This window comes from Dreissena polymorpha, chromosome 7 (assembly GCF_020536995.1).
Source record: "Dreissena polymorpha isolate Duluth1 chromosome 7, UMN_Dpol_1.0, whole genome shotgun sequence".
Lineage (NCBI taxonomy): Eukaryota > Metazoa > Mollusca > Bivalvia > Myida > Dreissenidae > Dreissena > Dreissena polymorpha.
Window position 1 is genome coordinate 82,232,098 of NC_068361.1, and position 15,122 is coordinate 82,247,219.

The 15,122-nt window shown below is 34.3% G+C and overlaps 1 protein-coding gene across 1 annotated transcript in view; it reads left to right on the forward strand.

Moving 5' to 3' along the window:
• Positions 1–7,134, forward strand: part of LOC127837195 (fibropellin-1-like) — a 32,613-nt gene extending 25,479 nt beyond the window's left edge. The window contains exons 18-21 of the mRNA XM_052364119.1: positions 4,671–4,832; positions 5,065–5,267; positions 5,612–5,770; positions 6,414–7,134. Of these exons, the coding sequence (XP_052220079.1) occupies positions 4,671–4,832; positions 5,065–5,267; positions 5,612–5,770; positions 6,414–6,554 (665 nt within the window). The 3' untranslated portion in view covers positions 6,555–7,134. The remainder of the gene's footprint in view (positions 1–4,670; positions 4,833–5,064; positions 5,268–5,611; positions 5,771–6,413) is intronic.
• The last annotated feature ends 7,988 nt before the right edge of the window (positions 7,135–15,122 follow it).

Here is a 15,122-nt window from a genome sequence, read left to right on the forward strand (position 1 = left end):
CTTGCGAATAAGGAAGGTGAGTACCACGCGTTTTAATCCAGTTTTCCTAACTACGATTGATAAACCTGATTACTGCCGCATCTGCCGCATCCGCGCCGAGAAATAGTTGTATAATTTGTGCAAGAGGGTTGAGTTCTTCAACTATATCAAAACATCATGTAAATATCATGTTAATCGGAATATTTTTTAATGGCGCGTACATAGAAAGAATCAATAAGCAATGTTTGTATTAAACGTGTCGCGGAAGAGAATTTTTATGAATGATTAAAGTGGTCCACTATCTGCTGCGTCTTATGACTTGGATTTTTTTGCTCAGCACATGGTATGCATAATCTGAGACTATTAATAGATGCGGGAAAACAAGATTTATGGAGAGACCAATCCTTGTTGATAGTGCTTGCTACTACAGCGGGGTTAAATTTGATATGTCTGGGAAACGTTCTTTTGTTCTAAACAGATAGCGGCGATCTCTTGATTTAACAGGTGCTAAACAACACAATAGTATAAGGTTAAGTTTGTTATCCAAAGTTCCCAATTTATAAAACGTTAAACATGAGTTCATCAATAACTACAGGCATAATATAAACAAAGACAAAATGCTGTATAATCGCTAAAACCGAATGTAAAATACAACTAAATATAATAAGAAATATATTTTAAAAAGATAATGGGAGAACATGCTGATTTTGAAATAAAGTTTGAAATTTATATTTCTAAATAATTAGATTAAAAAACAAAAGTTAAACGATGATGTGTGTTGTTTCACTTGTTTGTCGCATATTCACCGCATGAAATGTGTGTTATTATAGTCAAACCACACATAAGTGTTAGAAGACAAAAATATTCTACGGGAGTTCACATCATATGTATCCTCACATGGCTTACGATGAGTTTATTTTTCCACCATCGAAATATATCGTGTGTTAATGTGTAACACGCAGTTTTCTTTCGAAACATTCAAAAACACTGTCATAACCGCGTAATGCGAAAGTCTGTCTTATGGCGTTTCGGCCGGCGTAGCTCAAGCCCAGCCTGTGCATTTGCGTAGTGTGGTCAGAGGCGATGCTGCCCGCTATAAATATAAAATTGATTACAAAAAAGCAAATTCAGAACTGAAAAATTAGGGTAGCCTATTTAGGCGCGATATTCATGCGTGCTGACCGAGTACGGCAAACAGCTGTGGTTAGATAATAAAACGATTTTCCTCTTCACGTGACACTATACTATTTTAGTAGTTTTTTTTCTTGAAAGCATAACTGTGTTTATCGAAAGCCAATCATGTCTTCCTCTGACGATTTAGTGACCGAGTACAGACCCTGAAATTCGAGATGGATTTTAACGTGTAATTGTAATGCAGCCAAATTCAGGGGATTTATCTCGAGCCTATAAAATATTCGAATGTATTTATTCATGCCTGCTGGCTTTATGTAGAGGTCATTTAAGGTGAAAAGCTGGGTAAAAGGCTACGCCGAAAAAGCACATGAGTGTTCTATACCGATGTTAAGGTCAGGGACTCGTTGACACCGTGTGAACCACTCGAGTAACAAGTAATGCATAAACAAACAAAGTACGGGTCAACAGTGCTGTCTTTATTACTACCTAATTGGTGAGTAAAAAATACTGCTCGCAGATTTTTTATTTTTCTATTTTCTTCAATTGTCTTATTGTTTATTTTGAATTGCATATGGTGTCAAAACACGTTTTGAAAAGGGAATTTCCAGCATGAAATTATATTTTAGTGTGATAGGTTTTCGATGTGCCCACAATATTCATTTAATATGACGGTGATTGAACATTTTATTTTATATTAACTAGTTATCATTTCATCATAATTCAATGCTTTCAGAACGTCTAAAACGAGACATGTTTTTATTTTGTTTCAGTTATCTTTATAACATAAATAAGATGATAAAAAGTGCACTCACATCTCGACCTGTGCGTTATGACACATTCTTTATAACTTTGAATGGGTTGTGTTCATTTCAAACTTGCGATTTAAAAAGCTATATTATTATTTTGAAAATCAGTTGCGTCTACGATAATGCATTAGCGAACAAAGTTAGTTTTATCAGCGCTTTGATTATATGATATAAATAGTTGAGAGAATGAAGTGAAGTTAATAATAGATTCGTGTAATTGGCTATATAACATACTATTTTATGCGTACAAATTACTATTTCATGCATAGAGATAAAATTTGTATTTCAAATTGAACTTAACACTAAGTCAATCACCGGGAACCTGTAGAGCGCCTATCCTAGACTAACTCTCTTATTACATCGAAAAACATCGGTTATTCTCCATAACCTGCGTTTTTTTTTAAATAACTACGATCAATCAGATACAGATTTGACACAGATTGATAGGAATATGTGTACACATGTTGGTTTTTTTTCGTCTCAATGTAGATCGCGACATTGAGGTCATGAGAGGTCATGAAAACTGTTTTTTAATGCGTCCAGACTTTTTCGAAGAATGCTGTTAGGTTGAAATGTAAATACTTACGTTATGAAGCTCTACAAATATGCAGTCTTCAAAGTGGATTAAACGTTCTTATTTTCATTGTAAAATTAATAGACCTCTACTCAGAAGCCTCACTATGCCGTATAAGCTGTTAAAGCATTAAAACAAAAAAGTAAGAAACCCTATATGAGGTTGATCGAATATGCTTGTATTTACTTTATTACGTTAAAGAAAAAAATATAGATTCCTATCTGTCTGTGTTCAATCAACATTTAGAGGGTGCTTATTCAGTCTTTATTTTATAAAATAGTTAATTAACCCATATACAATTTGTACATAAGATTTTCGCAGGTTTTTATACGGTCTTAATCGCGCTGGAAAACTAACAAACTTATACTAACATATTCTCATTTATGGGTTAACCTGCTTATTCAATCAATTGTATGACTTCAAAATTGATGTATCATGTACCTTAAATGTAGTGTCCACGAACATGTCTTTCTTTAAGCTGAATGTCAGAACATGGAAACGAGTTCATAAATTGACAAGTGTCAGTGCTATGAAGGATGTAGTCGAATACGATGGGAATTTCTAAGGGAACGATGACTGTTGCAATTGTATATTTGTTGAAAGCACTTAATATGAAACATCTTGGCAGAGTGTTTGACAAAATAGGATTATGGTTTGTTATTGATTTGAATTGACTTTCTTCAAGCCCTGTATAATCCTAAATGTCAGAACGGAGGAAAGTGTGTAAAGGCCCCGATAGGTTTCGTGGAGAACAATGTGAAACATTTAATTACCCTATTGCCGTTTAAATTATATATCCAATACACTCTAAAATGCTTGGTAATCGTGTTTAATGATGATCGAACATATCTCGTTATCGGTAAATACAAAGCAATTGGGTTCTCCCCGGGTTCTTTGACATCCTCCATTAGCACAATATCACACTAACAGTACATTTATTTATATAAAGAGTACATAGCTGGATATTTTAGCTACGATTTCGGATTCGTCCCAATGTCAGGGGTCTTGTAAATTTAATTGAGCTGGATTGCAAGGAAACACCCCGAGTTCTCATAAAATTCAAAAACACATGTAATCCCCATACGTTACAAGGGACACTGTTGGTAATCAGATATTATATACAACACCAATTCCGTTGATCTTCGTTTTGTGAGTTTTCGATAATAAATTATATCGTTATTTAGGCAAATAAATTGACCTCGATTTGAACTATAATTTAGTTATTACTGTAATACACCCATTATGCCCCAAGTAATAATGCTTTAAACATTAAATGAGAAACAAATAGCCTATATTGTATGTACTATAGAAAATACGTGGATCTCAAGAAATTGTTTGTTATATCGACATGTTGTTTTATAAGAATGGTTCTATTTTCGATACAATGATTGTGTTCATTATTTGGACATTACATTTGGACATCACTTCAAGTCAATTGTGTGAATTTTTGCAACATATGTTAACACTGTATTTTAAATAGTAAAAGAAAGCCCATCAGAGCCTTCTTAACTACAAACAATTAATAAACCAACAGACATGAATGTATCATACATAGTACGATTGCGGTTTGAATCGTCTGAATGGTCACCTTGTTAAACAGGCCGTAACGTCATGAAAGACGTATAATGAAACACTCGAAAGCGTCTTAATAACATGTATTTATCGATTTATGATGATAAGACTATACATATATCGCTTATATTCCGGTGACCCTTAACAGTAGAGAAAATAAAAACATGTTTAAAGTTTAAAGATACTTGCTTATTCATTAAAAATGAGCCTTTTACATTGAATTGTATAGGGAAACTATTAAGTATATAATGACCTACATTGTAGAATTCGAGAACGGCTTCATTACATACATTTATAGATTTATGATGATGATGCTATACATATATCGCTTTAAATCCGATGATTTTTATATATAGAGAAAACAGAAAACGTTTAACGTTTAAAGATACTGGCTTATTGATATACGCTTCAAATGATTAAAATCGCTTCCATTACGGGCATTAATCTATTCTTCACAGCGGTATTTTAATATATTTATGTATACATGTCAGTGCAAGGTTAATATTGGCGACCAATACTTGAAACTGGATATGTTTGATTGAGTACCAAGCAAATTGTGTTCGTTGACTGTCTATCAGGAATGTCAATATTTATTCCTTATTTAGAGACTTGTGGTGCCTTGCTTGCACCGATCAATGGGAATGTTGCGTCTGGAAATAACAATCCAAGATTCACGTGCGATGCTCCTCATTGTCTTGACGAAAAAAAGATCCGTGTGTGTAGCAAAGGCCCCTTGGAAAACACAACCAATGTTTGCCTTAAAGGATGTACGTATCGGGTCGGTAATACTAGTCTCAAAAGTAATATGTCGTAAACTACGTAGGTACAACAATGTGTTCGCTTCATTGGTCTTAAAGCCAGTTACTTACAACAAAACAATTATTTACTAACAACGTGGCGTAAATTATCAAAACGGTTCCAATCTTATTTTAAATTTAATAGATCTTATTTATGATACAATAAAATAACCTTATTTAAAAATGATGTCATTTATTTCAGTGAGAGAGTGTTCGGATGATAAATATTTGATCAATAATGACTCGACTTTGTCCGTTTCAACGCAATGGGAACCGACTGAACCTAGTTGGTTTGGGGCTGATCAGGGGCGCCTTAATTCCACAGAAACGGGAAAAAAAGAGGAAAAATCATTCAGAGCAGGGGTATGGGCGGCAGGTGTTGATAACACGGATCAGTACATCCAGGTCGTAAACCTAATATATTTATTTTGTAATAGTTCATACTACGTAACGTCAACTTAATTTAATTCGTTTAATATTGACGTTTATTTAATAACATACCAAAGTATAAATGCAATAATTATTCAGAACTAAACGAGTGATTAAATATCTATTTCTGTACTTATATTTAAAAAAAGTTTTATGAATAGCCTAAGAATTATTGCTGTATTATACTTGGTGTATTAATCCTTTATAGTACATGGTTAAATTCGTTTGCTTTGTTTTGTTGGGCGATTGTGACAATGTCAATACAATAAAGTGGGCTTAAGCGACGTCATTTGAATACAATTATTACTTCGCTTTAAAAGGTAAACTTCACAGCTCCGAAAATAATCACCGGCATTGCAACGCGTGGCAGACCCAAAACCCCGCATCAGAGTCCCCAATGGGTGACGCAGTACCGCTTCATGTACAGCACAGACTGTGTGACCTTCAACAATTACATGCACACAGATGGTTCAGACATGGTATGATATGTAAATTACACGCAGATGAAGACTTTCGGTTACTTTAAAATATGGAAACATATAACTCTTGAGAAATTATCATATTATTTTGTGTAGACCTCAGGTACATGTCGTGTTTCATTTTATGTAAGATATATTTATTGCATATACCGTATAGGACAGTATATACAGCGCATTATTTAATGTAAAACTGTAATAAAAGCTGAACTCATCGCGTTTTCTTTATTTTTTTGCACTGTAATAGCGTCAAGTAGCATTGAATAATTACTATCATTATGTATTCATGTATTCATTATGTTTTTCCACCATATGTTTTATACTTTCCTGCACGCGTTTTTAGTTTTGACGTATTTATTTTGCCAAAGATCGTCTTGATTTAAATTGAAAAAAAAACTACATATTCAAAAAGGTTTATAACCAAGCAGTCTGAGATCGATTTAGTCTCCTAGATAGTTTGTTAAGATCTTGATAATTCTAACATAGTGGGTTCCTAACTCTGGACCTCCCTGTTCGAAGGCGGGCACCACATTAAATTCTCCAAAGCGGACTCATCAAAATCGTCAATGAGACCTTGTATTCAGATACTTTACGAATACGTTATCGTGTTGCATCATTTTCACGTTTTTTTCTCGTGCTATTGCAGATATTTTCTGCAAATGTGGACGGAGACAGGATTGAACCAAATTTACTGCCTTGCCCTGTACTAGCCCTGTGTGCCAGAGTAAATCCGACAAAATGGCATGATTGGATCTCCATGGCATTTGAAATCATGGGTTGCGACTGATCTTCATTCACGGATTTGTAAATGTTTGGCAAATTCAGAGACAATGACAAACAACTAATTTTCCAGCATCAATCCGAAAATAAAGGAACACTCCACATATGTAATTATATATCCATGTATTGATTGATTTGAAAAGTGTACATATTACTATATTATTAATCAGCTATGCTTTTGCTTTGGATTCAACTGAAAAAGTTATTTAAAAGTATTTACGTAAAGAATCATAAGTAATGCAGATATTGCATTTGTGATTTGGATAACACGTTCAACTAGCGAGATATTAATCAATTACAACTATTTTTTGAGAGATGTTGGACCTGTTCACAGTTATAGATTAATTGGAACTGAACACGAACAAAATAATGCGAAACGGTCCATAATTCTAGTTGATTATGTTCTCCACAATCAGCGGAACGCTTTTTCACGGGAGGCGTGCGACTGACTTGGATCGCTTATGTTGGTTATGGGAGACATCAACATTTTTTCTAATAATTGTTAAAGCACTGTATACTTAACATGAGCCTTAACTATATGATGCTATATTCTTCAATCTTTTTGTAAAAAGAAGGTATGTAGTTGACACTTGTTCGTAATTTCATTTCATCGTTCCACAAGAAGCTGTAACTCTGTTGCGCTGGTCTTCTTCCTACCATTGAGTAATTACATGGTAATTAAATTGAATGCATTTAAATCAAATTTTATTATTGTTTAATTTGAGTTGCAATGCTGTGAGGTTAAATTTTATTAACACGTATATTATCATGAGTATTGCTGGGCCAAGAGTGAGGTTGTGCGCTCTTAAACCGGCTTAAACCCCAAATGCTATGCATTGACCGTTCCAAGGCAGTGACCCCAACTTTATTCTTCTATGTGTTTCTGTATGTTTTAACACATCACTTTTTAATCTTGCTCTAAGCTTTTACACAAATGCTGGGATTTATGAAGATTATCAAATAAGTAAATCGTAAAATCCCTACATTTTTTAAAGCTTTTTGCCTATTAACGACCTAAGAGTGTATGTAGCAGTCTTTTTAAATGTTCAGTGTCTTATAACAATACTCAAAAACATTTGTCTGGTTAATGTAACCGACGAAGATGCACACATTGCAATACTTTTAACATACGTTCAAAATTCAATATAATAGTTGTGTTACTGGTTTATCCTATGATTTACACTAGGATGTTGATTGTACTGCACGTAATGTTATATATCTGATTACATTTAAAAACTGCTCAAAACAATATGTCAGACAAACAAATCAACATGTATCCCACGGAATTAATAGCAATAGATTTCATATAAAAAAAACTGTTCACTAAATTGATGTAAATGAAAAAATATAGACCGTTTATGGAAAGACCACCCCTTTAAGAACTTAATTAGATTATTGTCAGTTTCGTGCGATCATAACACTAACCTATAATTTAAAGTTACTATTTAATATTGATACATGTAATGGTGCATATCTTAAATAAAATTGATAACACTTGTTACAGGACTGTGGTATTAAGCCTTCCAAAAGAGAATATAAACATCAGTAAATATTCATTGGAAGGTGATCAGTTTTATTACCTTCAATAAATATAATCCGATAAACAGTAATACATCTGTTTGATTAGCATGTAATATAATAAAAGTATACTAAAGCTATTCATTTGACCAAAACACTAAAGCAGAACAATAAATACAAGTACGCATGTATGGCAAGCGGTTCGACGCATAATCCAAAGAAACTAGGTTTTTCAGAATGACAACCTAGGTTCTCGCTTGAGGATTGCACATGGCTTCCAGAACCCAAGCTTTTATTCGAGTTCATAGGTTTTCACCAGTACCCACATTATCATAAAATATGCATCAAACGGCGATAGCCCAGGTTCTTAATTGAAAACCAAGGTTTCGAACGACGTTAAATAATCTGTGAAAACCATAGTTCTCATGACGAGAACTTAAGTTCTCATCTTTAATACTAAGTCGGTTGTTTTCATTTGGGAACAATTGTTCTCATGAGAACCTAGGTTCCCAAAATTACAAAACGATGGGAGACAACTGGAGGTTAAAAGCTGGTTTGGCTCGCGGACGCTTAACATAAACCCAGAAACCTGTGATCTCATTTGAAAACCTTAGTTTATGTTCGAGAACCCATGTTCTCGACGAGACGATGCACATAGACACATAGGACTCACGTTCTCAGTAAAAACCTAGTTTCTTGGGATTATGCGTCGAAACGCTTGCCATAAACATGCTATGCATAGAGGTGATAACATTTATAATAAGTTAAGCCTTGTACCGAATTATTTTAGTCAGAATAATAATATGTAAACATTTTTTCTATTGTTTCACAAATTTAATTATACAAACACATTAATTAGTTTTCATTTGTAGCATAAATATATATATAAGCATTACGCTTTCTGGAAGTTGTAATCATGCATCGGGTGTGTAATTATTTTAGCAACTAAATTTCACTGAACATCTTTAAAAGTTTCAAATTAAAACGCAAATGAAGCAAAGAGTTAGTTAATTAGATACAATATATATGAGAAAAAAATATTATGGTTTGATTGCAGTAATGTCATATCAGTATACATAATAATTATTCTTAATCGAGAAAAAAAAATCACGTTAAAGTGCCAAAAGTAATGTTGTTGTACACGTATTATAGAATGTATGAAACTAACATCGAAACTCTAACATGGAAATCAGTTGACTTAGTATATGAACATTTTCACATTCAGACAACCCACACACAAAACATTCACGTACATGAACAGAAAGTTGAACTAGGTATTATGTAAAATGAAATGGAAAGAAAAGTGTACTCAAGATATTGAAGCATGTTATGACCAACATGCAATTTATACAAGCACAAATTAAATAAATACAGCGTTAAGTTTCATTTATTTTGAATTATAATACACAAACCTGCAACAAAGAAATTATCTAATAATTCTATTATTCACTTCCATCGCGTCCCAGAAAATGTATTTTCGTGTGTTTTTTTTTAAGTTCAATGCTACTGCGGTCTGTGTCTGTTTGGATGTGAGCGTTCGTGATTACTCTTGGGTGATTTGTGAGGTTCGGCATGCGTTCAGCCGGATCTAAACCCATTATTTACATGGCACGTTCAGTTTATATTAAACATGTCTGTTTGTGTTCGCACTCTGTCTTGTCTCGAGAACTTATCACTTGCCTTAAAGTCACACACAAGACTCGGTTGGAAAATCCAACATCCGTCAATTTATGAAAATTTAAGAAAAACATACAATAAATGCATTTCCTATATTAATATTTAATAATTTTCTATAAAACATTCAATTTGACGAGTTTAGTTTTCATTTCATTGTTTGCAATATGTGTTCTAGTTCCCGTAACAGCACATGACTTACTTTTGATTAAAAAAAAAAGTTGTTTGTACAAAGATGACCAGCTTCAATGACGTTATAACTTAAACAGTACCCTCCAAAATTGTCTGAGAGTCACACTACTACCATATCACTTAAGATGCAATCGTCGCGCTGATTAAAAAGATAAGGCATTTTCAAATTAATTAATTGTGACGTTTTGAATTAACTCTTATTGATAATAAATAGTTGTGGGCTTTAACGACAGTATTAACATCAACTGATATTAGTCTTCTCTTTTTTTTGAAGATTTGTTTGGGCAGATGTGACAAGACATTCTATAATAAATAAATGACAATTTAAAACATGCAGCCCTGAGTGAGGCTAGTGATAAATGGTAAAATAAATAAATTATATCGAATTATTAAATGGCGGCACCACAATTTTGCCGTAAAAATATACGTTCTCGAACCCATTGAGAATCCGTCGAAAACCATATACCATATCGACCGTTATGTTTTAATAATTATAATATTTAATACTATATTTAAATGTTTGCGCAGTCCGCGATTTAAATGTTCTGGATATATCTTGGCAAACAAGTTTACAACATCCTAATAGACGGTAATCGAATGACACCATTCATTACATGTGTAAAGAGGACTGGTATATAATTTTCAGGAGCTTTTGAATAATGCTTGTATGTTAGCTGGCCGATGTTGAAGCAAGATAGTATTTTCAGTCTATGATGTTATTGCGTGAAGGGGGGGGGGGGGGGGGGAACTACTGATAAAAAGTTTTTAAAGGCCCAAAAATCCGTATATCTTGGGGCTGGATTAGATGAATCGAGTATAGTTACATAAAAAAGGAAGCCATTATTCGCTCTGCCCATTCAGCTAGTATTAATAAAAAAAATTATCGGTAACAATTATAAAGTATGAACGAAGGGTTTTTGTTTTTCTATACCACATATGAACTTCAATGTGTCTTAAAATAATTAAGAAAAACTGTTGTATTGTATTTTGCAAACCAGATTTCAAAATCCCCCCTTCTAATCCTGGATAATTAAACACTCATCATTCCACCTCTGCCCAGGGAAACATCAAGCGGATGCACATTTTGACCAGCATAATTACCAGCTGTTATGACAGTTGAAGATGACCGTGTAGATGTCATATTTTTAAGAATAGTGTCTTTTGGCATACACTCTTTGGAGAATAGGTTTACTCGTAATACCAGATATATGTAAGCACTCGGAACAGCTCATCATAATATTTATACATGTATTGCGCTTCTCTCGATGTTTTTGCCTTTAATAATACTTTTTTTGGTTTAACTGATTTCTTGTCAGGCCATCTGTATGCAAATCCGTAACACCAATTATCACTTAAGCACGACGGATTGGGATTCATGTATTTACCCAAAAATTTAGTGCAATCGTTGCCCATATACTGAATACATGTGTTTATGTATCCGAGAACATATATGTAAGATATCCAAAGATATTGTTTCATGGCCTCCTTTTGTAACAGCATAAACACCACCTTTGCTACTTTCCCTCAGGGTTGTTTCTGGTTCGGCGTACATCTTTGATTCTCGAATATTGCAAACAATGAAAAAATTTGATTTTAATTTCGAAGTACTTGGCATCAGTGCGCTTCCGAAGATTTCATTTTAACATTTACGAAAATACACACACTCTGCATCAAAATCATGAAATCAACGAGAAAAACACTTCAGATAGATAAAGTAACTTAATACGGCACAGAACATCTGTTGTGCTGTTAACCCTTTGCATGCTGGGAAATTTGTCGTCTGCTAAAATGTAATCTGCAGAATTTCTAAAATTAACTTTTTCTTCATGTTTTTCAAAGAATACTATCAGAATAGCAAACAGTTTTGATCCTGATGAGACGCCACGTTATGTGGCGTCTCATCTGGATCTAAACTGTTTGCAAAGGCCTTTAAAATTCGGTTCCAGCACTGAAAGAGTTAATTTAGGGAAAAGATAAAGAAAGTGCGCAGTCACTAATGCAAGCAACCTATAGGTGAAGTGGTATCAAACTATTGACCGTTACAAAAACAGCGCGATATAAAGACAACAGTGAGGTCGGAGTGCACAGCTAAACTTTATAAAAGATAACGAAAACACAAGTGATATTAATTGCTGTCGTTATCAGCATTAACATCACACTAGCAAGATCGATGTAGGATATAACCGACATATGTATGCGATATGCGATGAAACCAACGGTTTATATATGAAAAGCACGAAAGCGAGATATTCTGTTTACATTATACCTCAACTAAACCAACCAGCCAAACCTATCTGCTTTAGTAGTAGAAGTTGTAGTAGAAGTGCAAGTAGTGTTAGTAGAAGAAGAAGAAGTAGTAGTAGTAGTAGTAGTAGTAGTAGTAGTAGTAGTAGTAGTAGAAGTAGTAGTAGTAGTAGTAGTAGTAGTAGTAGTAGTAGTAGTAGTAGTAGTAGTAGTAGTAGTAGTAGTAGAAGTAGTAGTAGTAGTAGTAGTAGAAGTAGTAGTAGTAGTAGTAGTAGTAGTAGTAGTAGTAGTAGTAGTAGTAGTAGTAGTAGTAGTAGTAGTAGTAGTAGTAGTAGTAGGAGGAGTAGTAGTAGTAGTAGTAGTAGTAGTAGTAGTAGTAGTAGTAGTAGTAGTAATAGTAGAAGTAGTAGTAGTAGTAGTAGTAGTAGTAGTAGTAGTAGTAGTAGTAGTAGTAGTAGTAGTAGTAGTAGTAGTAGTAGTAGTAGTAGTAGTAGTAGTAGTAGTAGTAGTAGTAGTAGTAGTAGTAGTAGAAGTAGTGGTAGTAATAGTAGTAGAAGTAGTAGTAGTGGTAGTAGTAGTAGTAGTAGTAGTAGTAGAAGTAGTAGTAGTAGTAGTAGTAGTAGTAGTAGTAGTAGTAGTAGTAGTAGTAGTAGTAGTAGTAGTAGTAGTAGTAGTAGTAGTAGAAGTAGTAGTAGTAGTAGTAGTAGTAGTAGTAGTAGTAGTAGTAGTAGTAGTAGTAGTAGTAGTAGTAGTAGTAGTAGTTGTAGTAGTAGAAGTAGTAGTAGTAGTAGCATCAGTAGCAGTAGTAGCAGCAGTAACAGCTGCATTATCAACAGCAGAAGCAGTAGCAGCAGCAGCAGTAGCAGCAGCAGCAGCAGCAGTAGCAGCTGTAGCAGCACTAGCCACAGAATCAGCAGTAACAGCAGTTACAGGAGAAGCAGCAGTAGCAATAGTAGCAGCAGTACCAGCAATACCAGCAGTACCAGCAGTACCAGCAGTAGCTTCAGTAGCTGCAATAGCAGTAGTAGCAATAGTAGCAGTAGTAGCAGCAGTAGTAGTAGTAGTAGTAGTAGCAGTAGAAGTAGTAGAAGAAGTAGTAGTAGTAGTAGTAGTAGTAGTAGTAGTAGTAGTAGTAGTAGTAGTAGTAGTAGTAGTAGTAGTAGAAGTAGTAGTAGTAGTAGTTGTAGTAGTAGTAGTAGTAGTAGTAGTAGTAGAAGCAGTAGCAGTAGCAGCAGTAGAAGCAGAAGCTTCAGTAGAAGCTGTAGCAGCAGAAGCAGCAGAAGCAGCAGTAGCAGCAGTAGCAGCAGTGACAGCAGTAGCATGAGTAGCATCAGTAGCAGTAGTAGCAGTAGTAGCAGCAGTAGTAGGATTAGCTGCAGAAGCAGTAGTAGCAGCTGTAACAGCAGTAGCAGGAGTAGCAGCAGTAGCAGTTGTAGCAGGTAGCAGCAGTAGCAGCAGAAGCAGGATTAGCTGCAGAAGCAGTAGTAACAGCAGTAGCAGCAGTAACAGCAGTAGCAGCAGTAGCAGCAGAAGCAGTAGTAGCAGTAGTAGCAGTAGTAGCAGTAGTAGCAGCAGTAGCAGGATTAGCTGCAGTAGCAATAGTAGCAGTAGTAGCAGCAGTAGCAGGATTAGCTGAGGTAGCAGTAGTAGCAGTAGTAGCAGTAGTAGTAGTAGTTGTAGTAGTAGCAGTAGTAGTAGTAGTAGTAGCAGCAGCAGTAGCAGCAGTAGCAAATTACTGCATAAACATTGCATTCTATGCATTTTCCATATTTTTCATCAAGAGTCAATAACATGAACTGAAATTGTTATCTCTTTTAGGTATTATCTGATTATGGCATTGTTGAGTGCGAGCTGCACATCATAATTATGATATTGGTTTTTATTCCATGAACAATGAAATCAATGCACAATGCTCTATAATCTGTAGATTATGTAACTTTTAAATTGTTGATCAGTCTATTAACAACCATTTATTGTAATAGCCTTACATATAGATGATACAAGTGTTGTTTATTCATAGATAAATAATTGATGGAACTTCTAAATAATTTGATCTGGAAAATGTTTGAAAATTGGGAACCTTGATTCTGAATTTTGTCAAACATAGTTTTGTTCCGTGAATATAGGGTATCATTTTTTGCGTACATTATGTTATGGATTTTGTTGTTCTTCTGGTTTAAAATATATAAATAAATCACATGAAGAAAAGAGAAGCTATTTGTTAAAATTTTATTTATTATTCTTCAGACTAATCAGGGACGACACTTTTGGCTTTTTGCTTATCTGGGACGAAACTTTACGCACATGCATTATACCCAGTTTTCTTAGAACACGGCACATATATTAAGCCAGATGTTCAGTCCTCATTTGTCTTCAGGTGTGTGTTTCCTAGAATGCATTGTACTGTGATAATGTTCAGTTTACCACTATAACATTTAAATGGCATTTGTACTTGTTCATTTTTATACGACATCTCAAAGTATGGTGAGACTTAAAAATTGCTAAGAAGTTATTGAATATTTGTATCAGCGTCATATTAGAATATTTACGGTTTATGGATCATTTTACTCTCGGAAATATTAAGTGAGATTCATGTTTGTTGGTAAATTACTTTCTGAGTAAGGTCCGCGAAAAAAATGGTTATTTAGCCAACCGACCAATAATTGTTGTTGTATGATGTAATTACATAATATAATATTATTAAAATACAATGTTTAACATATGCGTTTCAAAATGAAATTAAAGTAGTTTGTGTGCAAACCTGTTAGAGTGTGGTCAAACTCGTCGGACAGCGTTATTGCTATGCATAGATTGATTGCTTTCAGAACCCGTTAAACTTTATTATAAGTGACATTGTTGGACTGTTTCTGATACAGCCGTATAACCATTAAAAGAGTTTTATTGTGATCAGAACTCAAAATGGATTCTTAATGCTAGAAACAGTTAT